The sequence below is a fragment of the Arachis ipaensis genome, chromosome B04, assembly GCF_000816755.2.
Source record: "Arachis ipaensis cultivar K30076 chromosome B04, Araip1.1, whole genome shotgun sequence".
In the NCBI taxonomy this organism is placed as follows: Eukaryota; Viridiplantae; Streptophyta; class Magnoliopsida; order Fabales; family Fabaceae; genus Arachis; species Arachis ipaensis.
In genome coordinates, this window is record NC_029788.2 from 4449804 (window position 1) to 4475836 (window position 26033).

The following is a 26033-nucleotide window of genomic DNA, read 5'->3' on the forward strand; positions in this document are numbered from 1 at the left end:
ATATTATAAAAGATTTATTTATTTAGTACTACAAATGGTTGGAAATTAGGTTTAGTATTTTCAAGAACAATTTTTTTTTGAAAGAGCTCAACACGCAAGTGGAACAAAGTAAGACTAAGATAATAATAAAACAAGAAAGGCATAACAATTCCTATGTCATCTCCGGCATAGCCATCAACAACATGAGTTATTTACAACACCACTCCGTAGCACATGAAAATGATTGCTGCACACAGTCGCCAATTTCTGTTATCTTGCTGTGAAAAATGGCATCATTTCAGCGTAACCAAATATTCCATATAACTGAAAAGTATCCAAGTAGCCAATAGTTGCGCCTCTCTTTTCTCATCTGCACTGATCTCCAACTCTCAAAGTGGTCTTTCAAGGTACCCGGGACAACCCACGTCTGTCCAAACGCCGAGATCCAAGCACACCACAGCTGCCAAGAGTACTCACACGTAATAAATAAATGTTGTATATTTTCAACTTCTTTCTTACACAGCACGCACAAATTATCATTCTGTTGTAGTATCCCCAACCTACTTAGTCGGTCCTTTGTATTGACCCGACCTACCAAAACAAACCAAGCAAATAACTCCACTCGAGGTGGAACTAGGCCTTTTTCAGATCTCGTTTGTGAACCTGTATCTCAGAAGCTCCTCGTCCAAAGTCTCTTCCTGTAACACCTGCACAAATGAGTTAGTAGAATAAATGCCTTCCTTATCAAATTTTCAGACCACTCTATCTTGCACATCTGCTATCAGTCTAACAGATTGCAAGGCATGAAGCAGTTGGTTCAATGTGTCTGTCTTCCATTGTCGTAGTTCTCTTCTCCATTGAAAGTGCCAGACCCACTCTATCCCATCCCAGAACCCACACTCCCCAATAACTAATCCTTTTTGGTTTGAAATCAAGAAGAGTCTCGGAAAGGAGTCATTTAGCTTCCCCACTTGCAGCCATGTATCCTCCCAAAATCTGGTGGATCTTCCATCTCCTACTTTCATAGCAAGGCCATCAATCATCTTCTGCCTGACATGTTGCTCCCTTATTTGTACTTGACATATGTCTCTCCACGGTCCTCCTTTTTTCAGCAATGTCTAAGTTGACAACATGTGATTTGGGTTCAAACTATTGCAGGAGCATACAATCTTTTTCCATAGGGGGCAGTTCTCCTTAGAGAACCGCCACCACCATTTAAATAGTAAAGCCGTATTCCGGACCACCGCATCACCCACCCCCAATCTTCCTAACTTCTTTGGTGCCTGGATCAGCTCCCACTTCACAAGGGCCATACCAGGTCGACCATCATCCTTCCCCCAAAAGAACCTCATCTGCAAGGATATAATTCTTCGTGCAACCGCATTAGGCATCTTGTACAAACTCAAATAATAAATAGGTAGGCTGTTAATTACCGATTTAATAAGTATCAGCTTACCAGCCTTGCTAAGGATCTTTGCTTTCCACAAGCTGAGTTTCTTTTCCACTTTATCTAGAACCGGCTTTCAAGTTTTTACCAACCGCGGATTCGCTCATAGGCTAATGCCCAGGTACCTCACCGGTAGAGCTGCCTTTTGACAACCTAGTAGCTGGCACATCCGATTGACCCACTCCGAGCTGCAGTTCACTGGTACCAAGTTAGACTTCTCAAAGTTAATACTCAATCCAGACATCATTTCAAAACACCTCAGGAGCCTCTTATAGTTTCTCAGTGTCTCCTCCTCCGGTGGGCTGAACAATATAGTGTCATCAGCAAATTGTAAGTGTGACAACTCTATATTGTCCCTACCTACTAAGAGTGGAGATATCCGACCATTTCTAACTGCCTCCCCGATCATCCTGTTAAGCACATCCACCACTAGAACAAACAAAAACGGCGATAAAGGGTCACCTTGACGCAGTCTCCTCTCCATCTTGAATGGTTTCGATGGTGACCCATTCACCAGAATAGAGATAGAAGCCGATGTAACACACTCCCTAATCCACGCCCTCCATGTTCTTCCAAAGCCCATCTTCTCCAGCACGGTATCAACAAAGCACCATTTGACTCTGTCATAGGCTTTTTGGAAGTCGAGTTTAATAATCGCTGATGCCTTCTTCTTCAGTTTTAACCATTGCACAGTTTCACATGCAATTAACGCTCCATCATGTATCTTTCTCCCCTTCACAAAGGCACTCTGTGATTCTCCAACTAAGCCTGGCATAACACTCCTCATCCTACGTGTCAACAATTTAGAGATTACCTTATAGACACAGCCGACCATACTAATAGGTCTGAGATCTTTTATCTCCTTAGCCCCAACGAATTTCGGAGCCAGCGCTACCCATGTGAGATTAGCGTCTGCTGGTAATTTTGCTGTCACAAAGAAATCCATCACAGCTGCAGTGAATTCTGTTCCAATCTCATTCCAACACTTTTTTATAAAATACATGTTGTATCCATCACTCCCTGGAGCCTTAGAAGATTCACAATCCCTAACTGCCTCCTTCACTTCCTCTACTGACGATAGTGCCTCTAAGGTTTCCGCTTCCTCCCTCTCTAAACGATTAACTAATCCATTTCTAAAAGTCACCCTTGGGGATGCTTCCTGGTGGTACAGGCGTTTGTAAAAGTCCCGAACCGCAATCTTGATTCTTGCTTGATTCCTCACTATCCTCCCATTAAGCACCAACGACTCAATCATGTTATTCCTTCTTCTCGCCGAAGCTATATTATGGAAGTACCTTGTGTTCCGATCCATCTAATTGGCGTGCCGAGATCTTGACATTTGCTTCCAATGCATCTCCTGTCTTAGATACCACTTTTCGCAACACCTCACTAATGCCTTTCTCCTAGCATCTACCATCATACCGTCCACTACTAACCATATCATCCACCTTTCTGATTTCTTCCTCAAGCTTCTTAATCCGCTCAGCCATATCCCCAAAATGCTCCTTGTGCCATCTTCATAGTGGTTCTGACTGTACTTTCATTTTCTGTAAGAATTGTACGTCGCCTAGTTCCTTCCATTCTTCCTTGACCATTCTCAAGAACCCTTCATGAGTGAACCACGAGTTCAAGCTACGGAACAGTCTTGGGCCATCAACTCTTCTGTTGTCTTCCATAATCAAAGGGCAGTGATCCGATAAGCCTCTCGGGCCACTCCTTAGACGCGTCTCTGGGTACACATCAAGCCACCCCAAGGAGACTAGGCTCCTATCGATGCGACTGCATGACTGTCCTCTAAACCATGTATACTTTCAGTCATTCAATGCCAAATCAATCAACTCCATATCATTTATCCATGTCCTAAACTTTGCCACAGACGCTGATAATGTAGTCGCTCATTTCCTTTCTTCTAAATGCAAAATTTCATTAAAATCTCCCAAAATACAAAGCGGCACCTGACACAATCCTGCAATATAACTCAATTCTTTTAACATGGAGATCTTCTCAGCTCTATCATGCGGTCCATACACTAAGCAAATAGCACAATGAAAGTTATCTTTTACCACAACTCCTTCTATACACATCCATCTGTCCCCTTTATAGCAGTTATACAGTTTAAAGGCCGCTTCATCCCACATTAGCAATAACCCTCTAGAAGCCCCAACATAACTTACTGACTCCCAACATGTTCTGTCACTTCCCCAAATACGCACAACATCAAATTTAGTTATTAACTCCTTTTTTGTTTCTATCAGGCCCAACATATCCAACCTAAACTTATTTTTGAAAGACTTTAGCATACTAACTTTTGCAGCACCTCCCAACCCCCGTATATTCCAAGAACTAAATATCATTTAACCAAATTATTACACACCTGTTTACGGTTTTTTGGCCGGCTTCTTCGGGCCTTTTCTTTTTGCTTAGCCTACTGCCGTTTGATAGCAATAGCTTCATTTTACTCTTACAGAATTGCCATGATGTCCTCTTCATCACTGCACTGAGCTCCTGACTCTACAGCTAGTTTTCAAGCCTCTTTGTTCTCAGCCATCTCCTCCTCCCAACTTGGCCTCTGTTCCTCAGGGTCTAAGTTCCTACCATCATCCAAACTATCTCCTGTCTCTGAACCTGATTCTGCACTATTCTCCTTTTCTTCCTCTTCTCCGTTACCATTTTGAGCCAACCCATCCAGCAAGATCTCCCCCTCTTCCGGTCCCAACCCAGGCTTGCCTCGAATCTGCCGGTCTGCTTCTGCTGTATTGCAATTTCTGCTCCTGCCAACAACATTACCCTGGCCCGTATCTCCTTCCATTTGCGTCCTCCTTGACTCGTCCAAGCTACAGGGAATTCGGTGGGCATGCATAGGTTCAGCCTTCAAGGTCATCTCCTTCCTTAGTTCATTATCGTCGATGGTTGCTGCCACAGCTGAGGTCGATCCTTCATCAAGCCCACCCTCCGCTTCCTCCGGTGCGCCCTCCTCTGTCTCGCAGCGTGGTCCACATCCCTCATCTGCCCAGTTTCGCGCCTTCCCCCTTGCAACATTCATGCGTCCATGCTCAGGACCCGCGCTTACTTGCCTTCTTCCCTGCCGGGTTGGCACGTCGGATACACCCCTAGCCTCCGACTCGGTGCGTCCCAGATCCTGCTCCCCCTCATGGCGCATCCCGTCGTGTTCTTCCCAGCGCCATGGAGCCGTCGTTCTCAAAGGACCCTAAACCAAGGGCATGGGATCCTGTCGGGTCATAGATGGGACCGGGTCAGACCCAACCCGTTTTGGTGGCCCAGCATTAGGCCTAGCCCAGCGTGCTGTACTCCTCCCCGAAGAAGCATGTTTCCTGATGGTCTTTTTAGGCCTTGTAATTCCCAGCCCATTAGCATCCCTTATTCCTTCATGTATTTGGCAAGTCAATCCTTCTTCATAATTATTAGAAATCGTTTCCTCTGAATCAATATCCTTATTTATTTCATATGATCCCTGGAAATCTGTCTTGTCCATTAATGCCGCATAATTGCCGTTTCCGTCAATCAAATTTGAATTTTTGTGATTCCATTCCTTCAAATCAAGGCTTGAAATTACCATTCTATCCTTATCTTGTTCTTCGTTTCTATGTTCTACCATCATCAGTACCGCCGCCTGATCCCAATCTACGACCCTCCGTTCAGCTCCATGATTCAATATGCAACCCGAACTTCGATGCTGCGTCACTTCTATATTTATCATGTGCCTATCTTCTGTCTCTTTCGAAAGCATTCCTCGCGATACACTTCTCCACCCACTTCTCTTACAAGAACGTCAAACTCGCTTGTCTCTATTGTAACGTAAATCCATTCGTTAATCAAATCGAAAACACACGTATCAATTAGAACTTCACAAATATATTTGTTCATTATACATATTATTAGAAATAAATTATGGCTTTTCAATATATGGATTACAAGTTTGTAGTGACATAAAACATGTGTTTCAAGATTAGAAATTCTTCTCAAATATACTCTTACAAAATTTTATATCCCGAGATTCTTAGTCTTAAATTAATTTCTATAGATTTTCTTCCATATTTTTACATTATTTTATAAATTCTGTATTTTACATTCATAAAGTTTTATCATTCTTACAAGTTTAATTTTAGTCATTTTATATTTTAAGTTTATTTTTAATTCCTCTTATTTACTCTTGCAATAAGCTTTATGTTCAATTAAGTTTTATTTGCATTTCAGTATTTAATTTCACAAGTTGATTTTATTTTAATTCCTTAGTTCATCTTTATAGATTTCGTTTTCAGAAATTATACATTAAACCAATCCAGATAATTTCACAATAATTAAATTCAGTTTGCTTTGATTTGTGAAAAATTTGGAAAACACTTAATAATTAAATTTTAAAATTTCAATATAAGAATAATATCTTTCCATAAACAATTACAAAAATAAACTAAAATTCATTGAAACAAAACGATCACTTATTTTTTTCTTCAATTGCATTTGAAAAAGTATTGATAGACAATGATAATACTAAACAATATGAACAATGGATATATTATATGTTCAATTTAATAGGTATGCAGATGATTATGTTCATTATTTTTAATTAGATGATTATTTTTTTATTCGATTTACTCATATATAATCAACAATGGCTGAATGTTCAATTTACTAGGTGTGCAGATGAAATGTTAAGGTTTATGAGATAATTTGGAGATGAAATATTTTTTTACTTTATTGGGTCAATTCTAGAGTCTATTATTCACATTATTTATAAAAATCATTGTCTATATAGTAAAATCCATTACATTGTTTTTCGATATTTCTTCTTTCTAAAATTTTGTTTATTGAGAAAAGGAAAGCACGGTAAGCACGTGCGACGGTGTAGTGGAACCGCGATTGGGGGTGTTCGTTCGTTCGTTGGTCAGTGATGCAAAGAAGGGAAAGGGTGCGTTTCGTTTCGTTTCGTTTTCATCGCAACAAAACCTCTTTTCATTTCTTTATGTAGCTTAAAGAGCCTCGCTCGCTTCTTCATCTTGTTTGGAGTACACTTCTCTTCTTCTCCGATCAGGTATTTTAAACGATTCCTATCAAATGAAATCTGATCTTATGAAACCTACTCTTTGTTTTGTTTTCCAGAATTTTGTTCCGGGTTTGATTGTTCATCTCAATTTCAGCTTCTTCTGCTGGCATTCTCGTTATCTCTGTGCTATTATGCTTGTTCCCTGCAGAAAGTTAGAGTTTCCAGTTAGATTTGTGTGAAAGTATTAATTAAGTTGTTTCTTAGTGTGTTTTTCACAAAAGACTGGATTTCTATTTGTGGGGTTTTATTTTTAATATTTTAAGTCGTGGAATAACTAAGAAAACAGGGTTAATGTATTTGATGGTAGGTTGGTGGATTAACCACTGGAGAAGGGGAAAAAAGATGGAGTGTAGGGTATTAGTTACTTCTATACCTCGTGATGTTGTTGTTTGGTGAATATATTCCTTCACATAGTGATATAGCTTATTAGCTTCTGATTGTGATCTTAGATACCAAAGTACTCATTCATCTCTCCCCTGAAGTTTTCATGCTTCTTTCCTTTTGTTTTTCTGGAATCTTGTTGGAATCTCCAGTGGAAAGCATAGCCTTGCAGTAACTGCACGTCTTTGTTAGTTCCTTTTGAGTTTTGCTGCCTTAACAGTTGGTGTAGAATTGCCACTGCATAATGTTAGTGGTCGGGTTTTTGGAGGGTATCATAAAACTTTGACACATTTATAGGGTTTATTATGTCGGATGTTGGACTTTAAGTATTTGGGTTGAGCTTGGTTATGCCACTACTGTAAATTGGTCCAGATAATATCTTAATTTGCACTTAGACTGTTTAAAATGTTTTAGTGATTTTGAGTTTATCCTGGTATGATAGCATTAGCTTTTTCTTGTATGCTTCAGGATAAATGAGATGGCCTCTTCGCAAAATGTTGAATTGGAGGCAGCTAAGTTTCTGCACAAACTCATCCAAGATTCTAAAGATGAGCCAGCTAAGTTGGCTACTAAACTCTACGTGGTGTGTGTCATTTTCTTATAAACGGACTTTTTTAATTATTCCTCGTCACTCCTTAGTTCCTAGTATGGGTTTAGTATGCTTGTAACTAACTTGGTATCTGTTTCAGATACTACAACACATGAAATCAAGTGGGAAGGAGCATTCAATGCCATATCAAGTGATATCAAGGTAGAATACCTGCAATATATAGTGCTCAAATAAATGCATACATAGATATCCACAGTCAGTTATTAATCCCCTTTCTGCTTGAGGTTGATTTTGACAATCATGATGTTTTTGTGCCTTGTGGGAGTAAGAGTAAGATGTGGTGTAAGAATATAAGGTTTCACATGTACTCCTTCATTTATAAGATATTAACTAGCTCTAGCATGCCTGAGATGGTAATAAAGTAATGGGAAGATCATATTTATTAAATTATTTGTGGAAGTGGGTGGAACTCGGAAAGATGATAAGCATTTGTTGCATTTTGGTGCCACTTTCTGAGCAGCATGGCGGGCCTGTTTATGTCCTTTTAGTGAATAGGTTTGAGTCATATACTCATGCACGATGCTGAAGTAGCTGAGGGTTTAACAACCCAAGTTTTTCTGCCTAACAACTTAATTTGTTTATGATTTTAGTTCATGACAGTGTTATTGATTCCGTAACAAGTGGTTAGAAGTGTGATCCTTTCTGTTCTCACTCCTATTATGTTCAATTTACAAGGGGATTTTCATGCTTTTTGTGCAAGGTTTATATAGGTGTTGGTTGCTGATTTCTTATTTCTTTTTGTGGATTCCTTATCTTCTTTTATACTGTTATCTTGCCTTGTCGTCTAATAAATTTTCGTCCAACTTAACTTGTCATTGTAGGGCAATGGAGACTGTCATCAATCAGCATAATCTTGATATTGAAGCATTGAAGTCTTCACGTCCTCCTTCTGGTGCTGGCAGTTCTCAAATAGGTAGTTTTTTTATATTTTCATGTTGCAGGAAAAAAGTTCATAATAATTTCCCTGTAGGTTTTGATGTTATCGATTGTAACTTGTGCAGGAACTTCACAAGCAGTGGGTGTTGCTACGGATTCAAGAGCAGCGTTGCCTGAAAATGTGATGCCCAAACTGGATTCCTTCGCTTCTGGCCGGCCCCCAGTTTCCCCAAGTAGTGGAGCACCTGATCACTATCAAGGATCTGCGGCTCAGAGGAGTGGTCAGTCTTTTGATCATGGAAGTCCGTGTAGTTTAGATTCTAGGTCTGCTAACTCACAATCACATGATAGACGAGATACTACTAATTTGGACAAACAGGTGAATCAAAAGGATGGTAAAAAAGCTACCTCAAAGAGAAAGAGGGGGGATACATTGTCACCTGCAGAACCACACGTTGACATTCCTTCTCGTCTTGATCAGCGAAATACTGCTAATACGAGGAAGGGTAAAATGACCAAGGCTGAGTCATCAGATGGTCTTCCAGTTAGAAGTGGAGAGCTGACTAACTTTAACAGGGTTCCAAGTAGTAGTCAAATGCAAAGGGCCAACCAAGAAGGCCCAACAAAGATTGGCAATCCAGTGCCATGTGCTCCGAATTCTAAATATCCAGAAGATACAGAGGTTTCCTCTGCTCATATTGCTTCTGGTAAACTTCAAGGTGGTTCTCGTTATGTATACATGATTTAAGTTGTTTGACTCAAAATGAATATGTAAGCTTTTGAAACATCTCAGATTCCCTTGTTTTCTTTGTCTTGTTCCTGATGATGTGATGGACAAAAATTCCAACTTATCTGTTAATGCTCCCCTTCCCAGGTTCAAGTAATGGATTTGTCAATTGTGCTAGGATCATTGTGTATATAGATGAACCTCTGTTCTTGGGTTTGAGATCTGCACAGAGTTTGAATTATTTATGCATAAAATAGCAGTGTCAACTACAGAAGTTAGTGGAAAACAATGAAGATTAACGAGTTTATGCATAAATATAAACTATGGGAATCCAAGAATTTAATAGAATACAGTTTTTCTTATTATTTTTTATTTTATTTTATTTCACTTCTGTGATGATGACAGTAGAGCCTTCTATGTTTCTCGGATACACTTTTCCTTTTCTTTTTTTAAGTTCTTGGAGTGCCAAATTACTGGTGGAAAATGAATTAGGAAAATATCTGTTTTTACTTGTATGGTATAATAATTACATGATCAATTTTTCTAAATTTCAGGTGCTCATCCTATGGTTCATGGAGGGATGGGGGTTGCCACTAGTGCATACGCAATGACTGAATCAGTTCTCTCAAGTTCAATGCGGCATGGTGGGATGCTTGGGCATGATAGTGGAAGTTCTACTACTTCTGCTGATGAACATAAAATAGGCCAGGTATTTGTCGTATATAATGCTGGAGCTCAGGATTTCTTACTTATATGATGGGGAAGTATGTCCTACTTAGCTCACTTGCATGGAATATCTCCCTTTTTGCTCCATTTTTTCTGATCAATACATGTGTAATGCCTGTTCAACCCCATCTATCACGCCAGATTTTTGGAATTGATGTTTCAACTAGGAATCTCTATTATTACTGTTTATTTACTGGACATGGTGCCTTTTTGTCGTTTTGAAACTTAGAGGTGGAAAAATAAAATAATAAATAAAGAAGATAGTGGCTTTAATAATTGCAATAGAGATGAACAATTAAATGTGTCCTTAGTTTCACGTTATTGCCTGACATTAATTTTTTTTTCTTCATAATGACTTGAAGCTTTTCTCTTTCCATTTTATTTTTATTTTTACTCGTTGCTATAACTTCTATAATCATCTAAAAGGTTTTTTTATTTTTTATTTTTTATTTTTATATATATATATATGGTGTATATGAGTCAAGTTGATTGCTTTACCAGATAATTTTATTGACAGACTGACAGGCATAGTAGTAACTCAGAAATGACTATGCTTAGACAAGGAGTTCCTCCCAGGAATATGGCAAGATCCACAGTCAGTGAATCATCTGGTGTGCCTTTCAAAGAACAACAGTTGAAACAGCTCCGAGCTCAGTGCCTTGTTTTTCTAGCATTTAGGTAAAAACGTAACTTTGCTACCACTGTTTAAATATGAAAAGATCGAACTAAGTTTTATTATGTTTCATATATTGTTTTGAATGTGTAGAAATGGTTTAGCACCAAAGCAACTACATCTTGAAATTGCTCTTGGAACCGCATTTTCTAGAGAAGGTGACTGGTATTTATTTAATTGTTAAGTAATAATTTATTTTCGTCGCCTAACTGGTAGCTGATGGGAAGATATATGATGGAAATACAGGAAAGGATCATACTGACCACAAAGGAAAGTCACAATCTTCTGTTGAATTGGGTACCTCATCAGGGGTCATGATGCCTTTTGGAGGTCTGAACAATATGAGACAACCTGATAATAACTCTTCAGGGTCCCCTTCTGCTGGAAAATCTCTGGAAGCTACGTCATTCTCCAAGGGAACTGAGAGTGCAATAATGACTGGGGACAAAGGTATTCTTTCTGAAGAAAGGAAACATCTCCTAGCTGTCAAAAAAGTAGAGCTTGAAAAGCAAATTCAAGAAAGAGCTGGTGCACAAGCTTCGTCAGCTACTTCTTTTCAGCAGCAAGATTCCTCCAGTACAAAGGGTGATGTTGACAGTGGTAATCTTCAGGTTGGACTGTCCAACCGACCTTCCTCTGTCATTGGGCTGAATAAGCAGATGAATCCTGAGATAAATGGCTTTACCGGATTCGCTAGTTCTGATGAGGCTTCAGAAGGACCCTCGCAAGTCTCTTCTCTTCAGCATGAGTTGCCAATAGAAAGAAGAGACAATGTTGTTAATCAGTTTCAAAATAGTGGTGGTTCTCGAAACCATCATTCTCTAAACCACTTGACGTATGCTTTGAAAGAGCACTGGAAACCTGTTCCAGGGACTGGCATTGATCCCCAGGGAGCAAGCTTGATGAAGGATGCAGATTTATTAGCGAAAAATGTTTCTTTTTCAGGTAAGACCCTTACTTTTAAAACCTTGGAATTGAAATCAGTTTCTTTGATGAACATCCTATTGATTTCTGAATTATTCCTGTGCCAATAATTTACACCTTTCTGACATCAAGTGAAATTAATTGCAGATGGGTTCAAAACAGTTCCTGTTAATGATGCCTCAAGACATGATGCCACTTTTCCTACGGACATAGAAGGGAATGGGAGGTTACCTCCTCCAAAATATACAATGTCAGGAAGATGGATTATGGATCAGCAGAAAAAGAGGCTTCTAGTTCAGCAAAACTGGGTACAAAAACAGCAAAAAACAAAGCAAATAATGACCACCTGTTTCCTCAAGCTAAAGGTTTGTTTTTAACTGGCTTCCTACTAATTTAGTGTTGAACATGCTATTCTTGTGCATATGATCTGTTTCATTTGTGCACCCTACAAAATCAGCAATCAATTTGTTCGAAATTAATATTGCATAGATCTTATAGCCTGCGGTACATTAACTGTAATGCAGGAAAATGTGAGCTCATCCGAGGATATATCTGCTAAAACAAAAAGCGTCATAGAGTTGAAGAAACTTCAATTATTAGACCTCCAACGCCGTCTCCGCAGGTACTTGGTGTTCTTAAATCTTAAATTGAGTGTTTAAGTTATCTTTGATGATTGATCATTGTGACGATATCCTTTTATCTTTTGTTTGCAGTGATTTTTTGAATGATTTCTTCAAACCAATTACAACTGAGATGGAACAGTTGAAATCGGTTAAGAAACTTTTATTTGGTGAAGAAATATAGCTATATAGCTTTTTCTTTTCTAAAATTTTTATTTTATTTTTTATGTTGACTATAGAAATATTACTTTTTATATCGTCTCTTATCTCAATACTTGTTTTATTAATTTAGGGAAAAGCTTGATGATGTGTTCAAAATCAAGAGGGAACGGTGGAAGGGTGTCAATAGATATGTGAAAGAGTACCATAAAAGAAAAGAGCGCATTCATCGTGAAAAGATTGATAGGATCCAGCGGGAGAAGATTAATTTGTTGAAAATAAACGATGTGGAAGGTTATCTTCGGATGGTTCAGGTAGGTTGCTGTACTTAGTATATGTTAATGGTTTCTAGACTTGCATTGAAGTGCCAATGCTCAATAGCTTTTCTCAATCATCAACCTCAATTATCAACCTCAATTATTTCATTAGGATGCAAAATCTGATCGTGTGAAGCAACTTCTTAAAGAGACTGAGAAGTATCTCCAAAAGCTTGGTTCCAAGCTACAAGAAGCAAAGACTGCAGCAGGTCGCTTTGAACATGATATTGATGAGGCACGATGTGGCAGTTTTCTTGATAAGAGTGAATCTACTCTTGAAAATGAGGATGAAGGTGATCAGGCCAAGGCAAGTTTCCTTTCCGAAATTGCACATCTCTTTTTTTATGTTTGGCTATTAATAATTATATTGCTTATTTCTTCCAAAATTCTGTTCTACAGCATTATCTGGAAAGCAATGAGAAATATTATATGATGGCACACAGGTATAACTTTTGTACTTGCGTTTTCTTATCAGGTTTAATAGTTGAGTTTTGGTTTATTTATATTCCCTTACAAAAATTTAAAACGGATCTCTTCCTCAATGGCTTTGTATTTTCTGTGTTCAATAATTTGTATTCTTTTTTGGATTTTCTACTCTGTTGAGTAATTCTTTTGCTCCATTCTAAGAAATTTTCTTGCTGCAGTGTAAAGGAGAGCATTGCAGAGCAGCCATCTTGTTTGAAGGGCGGAAAATTGAGGGAGTATGTTACATTTACATTTGGTTTAATTGGTTTATATTTGAATTTTGTGAGAATCAAAGCATGATTGTTCCATGCTCAGTAGTTTTTCTTTCAGGGAGATTTTCTTTGGTTCTTTTGCATGTTATTTTTTCCTTCAAGGTTGTGTTTTGATAGGGGTAAAAGTGAAGGGGTAAAATTTCATGGATGATCTTGATATGTAACATTGCCCATGGAGTTCATCCATGAAAAGTTTACCCTAGGTATACCCCTAAGTAAATTCACCGAAAATTTTGTTAACTATGTTGTTTTAGCAAGGCATTTGGCTTTACATTTATTTGTTTTTCAATTTTCGTCATTAGGTATCAAATGAATGGCCTGAGGTGGCTTGTTTCCTTATATAACAACCACTTGAATGGAATCCTTGCAGATGAAATGGGACTGGGTAAAACTGTTCAGGTAATAATTTATTTTCTTCTATTTTTAAAGTTTTTGTTGTGTTAAGGAGTCATTTGGCACATCACATATTTATGAGAATAAGAAAGCTTTTGTATGATCTATGATCTTAATGCTCGTTTTTCTGTGGTGTTTTTTTTTTGTTACAAGGTTATTTCTCTAATTTGCTACCTGATGGAAAGTAAAAATGATAGGGGGCCATTTCTTGTGGTTGTGCCCTCTTCAGTTCTACCTGGTTGGGATTCAGAAATCAACTTTTGGGCTCCTGATGTACATAAAATTGTCTATGCTGGACCACCTGAGGAGCGACGTCGGTTATTTAAGTAATGGGGCTTTCAAAAATTGATATGCAACTCAATCTGTTTTGATACATTGCCTTGTATGATTCTTATCACTTGTTATGTGATTTAGGGACAGGATTGTTCACCAGAAATTCAATGTCCTCCTGACAACATATGAATATCTAATGAACAAGCATGACAGACCAAAGCTTAGCAAAATACACTGGCATTATATAATAATTGATGAGGGCCACCGCATAAAAAATGCTTCTTGCAAGTTGAATGCTGACTTAAAACACTATCAGAGCTCTCATAGATTGTTGTTAACTGGAACTCCATTGCAGGTTCACTACTATTTTAACTGCTATTGCAGCTTACTTTTTATTTTGCCTATATATATATATATATATATATATTTGATTTAAAAATGGTTTTAAAACATATAGTTGATACTATTATTTAGTGCTGGTTTATTTATATTTTCTGCAGAACAATCTTGAGGAACTATGGGCGCTACTTAACTTCTTGTTACCTAACATATTTAATTCATCTGAGGATTTTTCCCAGTGGTTTAATAAGCCATTTGAGAGTGCTGGAGATAACTCACCAGATGAAGTAAGCTATGGATAATGTTTTGATCTATTGATATTTGAAGTCTTCATGGTTAACTGTCAACCTCATTATTCTGTTTGTCTGATTTCAAACTTATAACAAGGCCTTACTATCCGAGGAGGAGAACCTCTTGATCATCAATCGTCTGCACCAAGTTCTGAGACCATTCGTACTTCGGAGGCTTAAACACAAGGTTCCTTAATAAGTCCAACTGCCTAAGATTACTATGCTACTGCTCCTAAGTTTTGTTTTTCTGCATACTAATATACTATGATCTTGTCTTATTGTTTTAAAAAAAAAAAAAAAGAAAAGGAATGATAATTTTTATGTGGCTTCTTATTTTTGTTATGGTTCATATATTCATTAATTCATTCTTGTTGCTTCTATGAAATAAAATTATGAAGATTTACGTATTCATCTTTTGGCTACTTATATATTCACCTTTCTTTACTAGTTTCTGGTGGATGTCTAGTTGTCATTATATATTTTCCTTCATGAGAATCCAAAATGTTAGAATTTGAGAGCACCATAGCTTTCACTGGTTGAGGACATATGCAGGGCATAAGAATTATATTTTTCTCTTACATTGTGACCTAGGCACCAAGATGAAACCAAGTTCCTAAAAGTTGTTCTAGTGTTTTATAACTGTACGATATGATATTGTATAGAATCAGTTTAGGATTTCAGTATTGTTAACTCTGAGAATTGAGATTTTTTTTGCGGCATTGCCTTGTTCAATGAAATCTTGTCTCTTAAAGTATGCTAGCTTTTGCAGTCATTGCAATCAAGTTGTAATTGTGTGCATTTTGAATTTACTGTAGGTTGAAAATGAACTTCCCGAAAAGATTGAAAGACTTGTAAGATGTGAGGCTTCTGCTTATCAAAAACTTTTGATGAAGAGAGTGGAAGAAAATCTTGGCTCTATTGGCACAACAAAGGTTTTATTTTCTTGTACTTTCTGTTCCTTCCTCTCTTTGTCTGTGTGGGTGTGCGTGTTTAAATGAAATTTCCTTGGGTGATCTAATTGGAGCACTCAATTATTAGGCACGGTCGGTGCACAACTCTGTCATGGAGCTTCGTAATATCTGCAATCATCCATATCTCAGCCAGCTTCATGCAGAGGAGGTATAATCTTAATTGTTGCCTTATTGTGTTGCTTTTCAGAGAGGAGTTTATGTCTTTTGAATTATGATTTCAACCACAATTTGCTTAGATTTTATGAGCTAAAGAAAATACAAACATTACACTTACATTTTCCCTGTGAGATATGAAGATTCGGAGTACATTGTGTTCCACTTCCACCAATCACCTATCTTCGATATCATTTTCTGAACAATTTTATGGCTAAACCTGACAACAAAGAAAGCAGGATCACAAACTTTAAAAAAAAAAGAAAAAGAAAATAAAAACATTTCTGTCAGCAAGATTTGTCTATATTCTATAATTTCTGACTCTTGATGATGCAGCCAGAAATGTAAGTAATAAAACACTGTCGGTAGGCTATAGCCTATTCTTTTAAATAGTCTCATTTATTTATTTATTTTTAATTGCATATGTTTACTTCTCTTTATACTACAATTCGACTTTGCTTTTTTTAGGTGGATAACTTTATACCTAGGCATTATCTGCCCCCAATTATTAGACTTTGTGGGAAGCTTGAGATGTTGGACCGTATTTTACCTAAATTGAAGGCAGCAGATCATCGGGTATGGTATCCTCTATAACTGTTTCTGAACCACTGTATTTTAACTCCCTTCAGTTGCACTATTGTTGTAAGTGGCCATGTGTTTGGAGAATGATGCTTGGTTAAAGTGCCAAACTTCCCTTCCGTTGTTATTTTTCTGAAATTTTAATTTTGCTTTTTTATTTTTTTGATATTCTGCTTGGATGCTTTTTGGGATGTTAGCTCTTTGGATACTGAATTTGACGTTTCCTTATTAGTTTCTCTCGAGCATTGGAACCGAAGTATTTTTTATTTATCTAGTATTTTGTATTAGTACATTGTTTTTAAAAGAAAAATTTAACTCTAAATATTTGGTGTCAAATAATGCTGTTACAGGTTCTTTTCTTCTCAACAATGACTAGGCTTCTTGATGTTATGGAGGAATACTTAACTCTTAAACAGCATCGGTACCTTCGGCTGGATGGGCATACCTCGGGAGGTGATCGTGGGGCCCTAATAGACCTGTTTAACCAACCTGGTTCTCCATATTTTATATTTTTGCTGAGGTAATTCCAATATTTACTTGAGCACTGTGTCTGAATGCGAAAGAGTTTGATGATTGGATTGGAGGTGAGAAAGGGAAACTTATTTTTGTTTTATTCCAAAGGATATTTCCACTTATTCCTTTCTTGCGTATCTTTTTACCCTAATTTGGCAAATAAGGATACTCTGTTTAATGGTAAGAAATTGTTAGGCCATTGTATTCACGTTTTTTACCCTAATTTAGCAAATGAGGATTGGCAGTTAATGAGATTTCTTTCATGATTTCAAGATATAACCATTAGGTCGTAACAAATTAGGTTCTATTTTCTTTTCAGAATGAGATTTATCATTTTATATTACCTTCAAATTTGCTGATTTTTATCCGTTGGTATGTAGCATTCGTGCTGGTGGCGTTGGAGTGAATCTTCAAGCTGCTGACACAGTGATTATATTTGACACTGACTGGAATCCACAGGCAATTATATTTCCTATATGAGTTTCTTTGTAAAGTTGTTTGCTTTTTGTTGCTGATTATTTATGATTGTTTTGGTTGTGGTATATGTTCAGGTTGACCTGCAAGCACAAGCAAGGGCTCATAGAATTGGTCAGAAGAAGGATGTTTTAGTACTTCGATTTGAAACAGTTAGTACTTTTTATCTCTTTTACTGATGGGTGGATAAAATTGTATATATTTGATTTTGAGAAACTCTAATATCAAACATGATGAGGAGATTGAAAATATTTGATTCGTTTAAAGCTTTTTCTCTTGGATGGAGGATATTCTTCTCGTCCCGTTTATTTGTATCATCCTCCCCTTCTCAATAATACTCTTTTTTGGTTTATTCCAAAAAAAGTAGATTTGATTTGAATTGCAATATTTTTTCCTGATTCACAATAATATTTGCTCCTTGCTGTTATTAATAGGATCTTATACTTTTGTGGTTATGATTTTCTTTTTCGGGGTGGATAGGTGGGTAGTTGTTTATCTTGCGAGTTAGCATTAACTATACTTTTTGTATGTCTACCACCACCAATATTTTAAATAATATCTAGAGTCGTAACTCTTGGTTATAATTCCATTTAAAACCGATTTTGTTGTCTGTTTCTTTTGGAGTTTATTCTATTTTGTTTTGAAAAAGAAGAAATTTATAACATAAGCAAGGGAAAGATGCAGACAAGACTGCTGGATAAGAAGATGGAGTTTAGTCTTTAACCTGACAATTATGGGTATCTGGATTTTTAGTGAGATTTATGACTGGGAAGTAAGCATACCTGCTGTACAAGGCTAACCTTGGATCACTGGAATCTTTATCTGCATATTGTTTGCTGCATCTTGATACCATAAAATCCGAGATACACTTCTCATCTTAAGCATTGTTTGGATGAACTTATCATTTAATTGTCTCTGATGCTAATAAGGCCACGTTTGTGCCAATGTGGAAACTATACTTTAAATATTGTGCCAAATTGTCATGTTTACCAAAGTATCTAATTCCGCATTTGGTGTAAAAAGGTTCAAACTGTTGAAGAACAAGTCAGAGCTTCTGCTGAGCACAAACTGGGAGTTGCTAATCAGAGCATTACTGCTGGGTTTTTTGACAATAATACAAGGTTTGACCTCATACATTTGATCTTTAGTTCATCACAGAATTTGAATCAGCTCTGAAGTTTTATTTTGCCTATGTATTACAGTGCTGAGGACCGAAGAGAATACTTGGAATCCCTCCTGCGTGAGTCTAAGAAAGAGGAAGCGGCACCTGTATTGGATGATGATGCTTTAAATGATCTCTTAGCACGCAGGTACTTGATTTCTTGAAAATTACACCATTTTCTGTCTCTGAATGATATTTCTTGATTCATCGGATAATAAATTGGGTTTAGGATTTGCTCTTTCTAGGTTGTACTATAACTTGGTTTGCTTATTGGGAATGATTAGAAATCTTGGCAATGTGTTTGCAATCATGTCAATGACCAACCCCTAAAATCCTATTCTTATCCAACAGAACTTTTTGAACTGCTAATAAGTTATGCTCCCTGATTTATGCTTGTCATTCCATCATTCTACTCTTTCCTTTGTTTGCTGATTTAAATGTATTGTCTAAATGCAAAGATTGCACTATGCTATCTTAGGATCTTTTAGCTTAACCCAAGAAGTGTTCTTTTATGATTGCATTTGAAGCCCAGTTATATGCTTTGCTCATTTATGTTAGCAGTTTAGCAACATAATAGCTTTATTGTTTAGTTACTCAATACTTGATCTATTCTCTTCTTTGTTCCTCCTCTTGTGCACACTATGTCAAAAGGCGGAACGAAGAGGAAAGAAATTTGAGGGGTTTACTTATCAATTTATTTTAAAATTCTTGTTGGCAGTGAAGCAGAAATAGATGTGTTTGAGGCTGTTGACCAAAAAAGGCGCGAAGATGAGATGGTACGCGATTGTCTATTTTTTGAGATCTTCATTTGAATAATTATGCTTTTACTTTTTGTGACAGAATCTTGATTTCCATGGGGGTTAAAAAAATCATTGCAGGCTACATGGAAGAAGTTGGTATCTGGGCCAGCAACTGATGGTTCTGAGCCTATTCCTACCCTTCCTTCACGTCTAGTTACAGATGAAGACTTGAAACAATTCTATGAAGCGATGAAGATATCCGATGTGTCCAAGGATGAAGTAGCATCTAACGGAATCAAGAGGAAGAGTGGAACTCCTGGGAGCCTTGATACTCAACATTACGGAAGGGGAAAACGTGCAAGAGAGGTTTCTCTATATATTCAATTAGTCAATTTAATTTTTCTGGGTCATAAATGTGCTGTGTGTTCCCCTTTTGCTCTTAACCTTTTATTGCATAAACATGACCTACATCGCTATAACCCCATGCATATCCCCTTTGGGGATTCTAGTTGAAACATGATGTAGAAAACTTCATTCCCTGGTCACCTGTAGGAATATGTTTTAAAAGCACCTAAAAAACAGAAGGAAAATGAAGTTGAAGATGTAGGTTTATATCCTGGTGTTGTGTGGTATCCTAGTATTGAATATCAGCTACCACATTCTAACTTCTTATTGCCTTTTCCATATGCCTTTCATAGGTGCGTTCCTATGAAGAACAATGGACAGAGGAGGAGTTTGATAAGATGTGTAAAGCTGAATCTCCTGGATCACCGAAAGTAATGGAAGAAGTGATAGAGTCAAATTGCAAAACAAATGCTTCTAGCTTTGCTGCAACTGCTTCTGTCACGGAGACTGCAGTGGTGCCTCCGGTGGCCCCTGTAACATCATCTCTTGGGAGTTTGCCTGTGCATAAAGTCAAAGATATAACACCACCTGCTAAACGTGGACGTGGCAGGCCAAGAAGAATAACCTCAGATAAGTTGCCTGTAACTGCAGTCCCTCTGGCTACTTCTGTAACTGTTGAAGTGGACATGCAGGTAAAGGAAGGGACTTTGCTTGGTCAAGTAGTATCGTCAACTCCCGAATCTATTTCTCATTCTTCTGAAGTTATTGGTGTGAGTGGACCTGCACAGCAGTCTGCTACTGGTGTTTCTCCTAATCTGACAACTCCACCCAACTCTCAAGCAGAGGGTACTACTGTTTCTGTGCCAATACAAACAAGAGGACAAGGCCGGAAATCTCAAGGTGGAGGGGAGGCAACTAGACGTAGAGGGAAGAAGCAGGTTCTAGTGTTGTCTCCTGTACCTGGGGTTTCTATTGGTCCTGATTTAAAGATGAATGAGCAGTTGGAACACAAACCCCTGAATCCATCTGCTGGTGAAGCTATCTCCCAAGGTGACACTGTTTCCTCCAGTGCTACAGTACAACATTCAAGTACAGAACCGGGTTCTGTGACTTTAAGCAGTGGAGGTGATAATAAATCTGGTGTTGGGATTGCTCTGAGTTCTCAGCAGCCCCTTCCTTTGTCCTCTGTTACTCCTGTGCCTCAAACTGTTCCTACTTATCCTTCTGTACCTATACAAAATGATGGGCAACATCAGAAGCCTCAAAATGGATCAGGAGCTCCCCGACGCAGGGGAAAGAAAAAAGCAATGGTATTGCCTATTCCAGATGTTTCAGGTAGTCAGAATTTGCACCTTACTTCCAATTTACAAAGCTCATCAGGCAATATATTACATGATAAAGCCACGGAGTTGAAAAGCTTGCAAGATAGCCTTGTTCAGGAATCACAGAGTGTTGTCCAAGATCATGCATCACATAGTATTGGTGATAAGGATTTAAAATCAACTGAAGTATCTGGTGATATAGCCAATAAGGCATTGGTTGAATCAACAACTGAAGATAATACCAAAAGATCTCCTGGTGAGTATATTTTGAATGTCAACATTTTAATGTTTACATTTTAACGTTCATACAGAAAAAGGCTTAGGATGTGATCTAAAGAATTTATACTTTTGCAGGGTTGGAAATAGAGAAGGTTCAGAATTCTGATATGCATGGTTCTGCTTCCATCCATTTATCCAATACCCTTGTTCTGGAGAATTCAAGGAACAAAAGTTTCTGTGGCTCAACCTTGCCTGTTACAGAGGTTACAAGGGACCAACAATTGGAGGCGAAAACTCATCACTGTGATGAAGCTTCAAAACCTGATACTTTTCCAGTCCATTCTACAAAAGAAACAAAAGGAAGTTCTAACAAGGCTGTAGAACCTATGGCTGCACAAGCAGTTCCCAATGCATCAGACAATGCTTATCCTTCCATATCAGGCTCTGAATCCATTCAGCCATGCCCACCTGAATCCATGCCAGTTAAAAGGCAAGGCCGTAAAACTCAAAATAGAGTGGAGCCACCCCGGCGTAGGGGGAGAAAATCATCTTCGGCAGCTCCTGTTGTTTCTGATTCCCTTGCTAACCAGGATCCTAATTTAAATAATGATTTTCAGAAGTCATCAGTAGAATCATCCGTGGGTAAAGTCGCTACAGATGTCGCTCAAGCTCAAGCATTTCAGATCCTTTTGCCCAGTGGAGGCGCTGCTCATGATTTAAACACAAAAGAGGGAGCTGCCATTTCTTCTCTAAACAAGCAGCAAAAAGTTGCACCAGGAAGGGTTGATAGTGCACCAGTATCCTCAGATAAGATTACTGCTTTTGGCCGAATGCAAAATGTCAATGATGTGGCTAGGGTTATGAAAGAAGTTTTCTCTGGAACCTGCTTGCCAAAGCCTAAAGCAGCAGATTCTGCTGCCGGCGAACTCTCAAAAACTAATACTACAATTGATTCCATGAATACCCAGTTGAATGCTGATAAAGCAGGTTATGATATAACAAATGCGGAAGCAGCATGTCTAACTCCAGGCATTGCTGTGAACATACAAGAAAAACAATCAGAGGGGGAATTCAATAATCAGAAATTGGAGGACAAAGCAAGTTCAGATATACCAAATACTGGAGTAGTGGATGTCTCCAATAACATGTGTTTGCAGGATAAAGCAGGTAAGGAGCTTGACAAGCAATCTGAAGTATCTGACATGCAGATTCTTGAGAGCAAAGAAAATTCCGATATGCCAACTACTGGAGCAGTGAACAGAAATGAAAGACAATTAGAGGAAACATCCACTACTCTGTATCTTGAAGGTAAAGCAGCGTCAGACAAGCCAACTACAGGAGTAGTGGATGCCTTCAATTTTCAGTGTTCAGAGAATAAAACTGATTCTGATATGTCTGCTACTGAAGCAGAATTTTTAATTTCAGACCTTCCAGTGAATACGCATGAAAAGCAATCTGTGGAAGCATTGAATATTCGGAATCTGGAGGATAAAGCAAGTTTGGATATACTAACTACTGAAGCAGCCTGCCCAGACTTGGACCATGCGGTTAACAAATATGACAAGGAAGTAATGGAGGCACCGAATATTCAGATTTTGGAGGATAAAGTGAATTCCGATATGCCAACTGCTGGAGTAGTGGTTACATCGAATGACCAGTTTTTGGAGGATAAAGCTGGAATGGATGAACCTACTTCTGGAGCAGCTTGTCTAACTTCAGATCTTTCAATTAATCAGTGTGAACAATTGGAGGAAGCTTCCAGCATTCAGAAGCCGGATGTTGAATCAAGTTCAGATGTGCCAGCTACTGGGGGAGTGAGTGCCTCCAATATCCAATGTTCAGAGGATAAAGCATATTCTGAGATATCAGCTGGTGAAGATGGATGTACGACTGTGGACCTTGCAGTGAGCGGGAAAGAAAAACAATCAGAGGAGGAATCCAATATTCAGAATCTGGGGAATAAAATAAGTTCGGATATGCCAACCACTGGAGCATTGTGCTTGACTCCAATCATTCCTACAGATGGGAATGTGCAGCTGTCTGGGCCTCCATCTGATCAAGAAATAACTGCTTTGAATGAGCCCCTACCTAGTGCTATGGAGGTTGACACCCCCATTTGTGATGATATCAAAGAAAAGCAAGACCATATTCAACATTGTACTAAAACTTATTCTAATCAGAGTGAAGTGGAGGCTCTTGATGCAACTCCACTTAGTTCTGCAGTAAGGACTGAGTGTCTGTCTGAATCATGTACAAAGTCTTCACCTCTTGCTTCTTCTGGTGAAAATATGTCTGATCAACCACAAGTGATCCCATCCTGCCCTCTGACTCCCACCGTTTCTAAGGAATTGGTAAATTCTCCTATTTCTGAATCTTGTGAAATCAATTACAGAAATGAAGTCAATTGTTCAATGCAAGATTCTGATTTGCTGGAGCGAGAGTCTCAGATGACAGTTGGAAATAATTCTCAAAATGCATTAGAACTTGTTATAGAACAAAATGCTTTATCACCTTTGGAAACGGAGGCCCCCAATGTTGCATTAAGTGGGAAGTATTCAGATGCTTTAAAACATGCTGAGTTGCATGAGAATCCATTAGTTAAGAGCTGTTCACAATCCCTCTCTGAGGGGGAAATGAACATGGGGGATTCCATATGTGAACAACCTGTCTCTGCTGTTGATAAATCTTCTAATATTGACCCAGTTCCCGAGGAAAATGTGATATCCCCAGCAGCTATTGGCGATACCAATGTTGATTCTTCTGAGGTTTGCCCAATGGACATTGTCACATCTGTGAGTAACCAAGTTACAATTGTGCAGGACAATGAGGTTGTGGCAAAGAGTTCTCCACAGAATGTAGATACGTTCTCAGCAGATGAGGTGGAAAAAATCATAGATCAATCTCCTGATGAACCTGTTGATAGGTCAGTCTTACAACAAACATCAGGGTCAAAAGCTGTGGCCAATTCTTCAGTGGATGCTTCTCAGTCTGTCCTTGTGGAAGAGAGAACCATATCTGAAACTGCAATTTTACCCTCGTCCTCTTTTAGCATAGAGGATAACAAGGTGTCATCCAAAACCTGTGCAATTAGTAACTCTGAAACTCTGGAAGAGGCAATGGAGGAGGGTGCGACTGACCGCTCTGAATTCCTGCCCCCAGAGAAAGGTGCAGAGGAGAGCTGTAGGAATGCCACTGAGGTAAGCCTTGTTGCTCCTACTAGCAAATCTAATAGATACATTATACCTTGAAATTCAACAAAAAAAAATTTCTGCAGGTTCCCTCTACAGTTCCAGTGCTGCTTCAGGAATCGATTGATTCTGAAGGTGACCACCGTGATCAAGGCAAGTCACAGGTTGATTCCTCCTCTACACAACATCCAAATCTTGTGTTGGTCTTACATGTCAGTAGTTTTGTGTTAGTTTTAAGGTAATTGCATGACAACATTCTGTGTGTACCAGGTTGGTGGGATACCTGAAAATCAGGAAACTGGAATGCTTGCTGCTCCTAAAACATCTGAGGGGGGGAATGAGGTTGAGACCTTTTCTGATAAAGGTCCACTAGGATCATCTGATGCATTGGATGAATCAAAAGGATTAGCTGATATGGAGAATCAGACAGAAGCCATTCAGAACCATGCTGCTGAAATTGATGTCCCATGCACATCTGCATCAGGGGACAAGGCCGAGGGTGAACCTAAAGGATTAGCTGAGATGGATGTCCCGTGTTTGTCTGCATCAGGGGTTAAGGCCGAGGGTGAATCTAAAGAAGTAGCTGATATGGAGAATCGGGCGGAAGCCATTCAAAACTGTGCTGCTGAGATGGATGTCCCATGTACATCTGCACCAGGGGACAAGGCCGAGGGTGAATCTAAAGGATTAGCTGATATGGAGAATCTGGCAGAAGCCATTCAAAATTGTGCTGCTGAGATGGATGTCCCGTGTGTGTCTTCACCAGGGGACAAGGCCGAGGGTGAATATAAAGGATTAGCTGATATGGAGAATGAGGTAGAAACCATTGAGAGCTGTGCTGCTGAGATGGAAGTGTCATGTTCCTCTGCATCAGGGGACAAGGCAGAGGGTGAGAATGCTTTAGTTGGCACCAAGGAAAAAATTCTGGTGTCAGAAGACACTGAAGCTTTTGCAGTTGATGAAACAGATGTTTCTAATGGCAGTCCAGCTGTGCCCGAAACAGCATCAGCCAATGGGGCTCCACTTCCATGTTCTTCGCTGAGAGTGGGTGAACCTTTGGTGGGGCATGATACTAAAGGAACTGAAACTGGTGTCGCCAACCATGATAATCAAGCCATACGGCAAAATGCTCTGAAAGATGCAGAAGAGTGCTCTTCTTCTGCAGCCGCTGACATAATTGAAAAGAGCTCACCTCAGAAGGATGTCATTGAATCTTCTCCGTTGCTGCCGCTGGAAACATCTGTTGATGGGGTTCCACCTCCATGCTCTTCAGTTGCTGAGGGCGAACGTGTAGAGAGTTTGTCAGATGAGGCTTTGGTTGATTCTGCTGTGAAGCTTGGTACTAAAAATTCTGAAGCTTCCCAGGATAATCTAGTTTTGCAAGAAAATGCATTGAACGAAATGGAAAAAACCCTTCCTTCAGCAACTGAGGATAGAGTTGCAGTGTGCTCACCTGAGAAGGATAATTTAACTGCTTGCTCAGAAGCACCCCAGGAATCTGAAAAGTCTGAAAATGTGCAGAACCGGTCTGAGGAAGAACCTGGCCAGAGTTCAGTGGCTGAAGAAACCAAAAAAGACTGAAACTAATTGTAATCAACTAATCATTATTACACAATTTGAATATAACTATATTTTGATATTTAAAATATCCATCAATTTATAATCATTTTTTCATATAATTCAAATATTGAATAGATTGTAAAGCCGAGTATAAAGCATCCTAACATTAGCTTATGAACCATATTGTAATTGATGAGTCTAATATGTAATAAACTAAAATGATAATCTATTTAGAGAAATAGTTCATATCTTATGTTGTTTAGAAAATAATACG

General features: G+C 38.5%; 1 protein-coding gene across 1 annotated transcript; it reads left to right on the forward strand.

The window, feature by feature from the left end:
- LOC107635865 (chromatin structure-remodeling complex protein SYD) lies at nt 6337-25998 on the forward strand (the record flags this gene model as incomplete). The annotated part of the gene is given in 35 exon segments (XM_021120527.1): nt 6337-6476; nt 7338-7452; nt 7559-7620; nt 8301-8392; nt 8481-9074; nt 9637-9791; nt 10326-10486; nt 10575-10639; nt 10728-11426; nt 11553-11770; nt 11930-12027; nt 12119-12253; nt 12318-12498; nt 12614-12808; nt 12901-12944; nt 13146-13202; nt 13541-13637; nt 13785-13957; nt 14046-14259; nt 14405-14530; nt 14631-14720; nt 15349-15465; nt 15572-15652; nt 16126-16233; nt 16587-16756; nt 17130-17208; nt 17301-17375; nt 18247-18344; nt 18426-18533; nt 19104-19161; nt 19264-19491; nt 19824-21048; nt 21147-24208; nt 24286-24363; nt 24470-25998. Coding segments are annotated over 35 exon segments (10509 nt in total), but the record flags the coding sequence as incomplete, so codon positions are not given.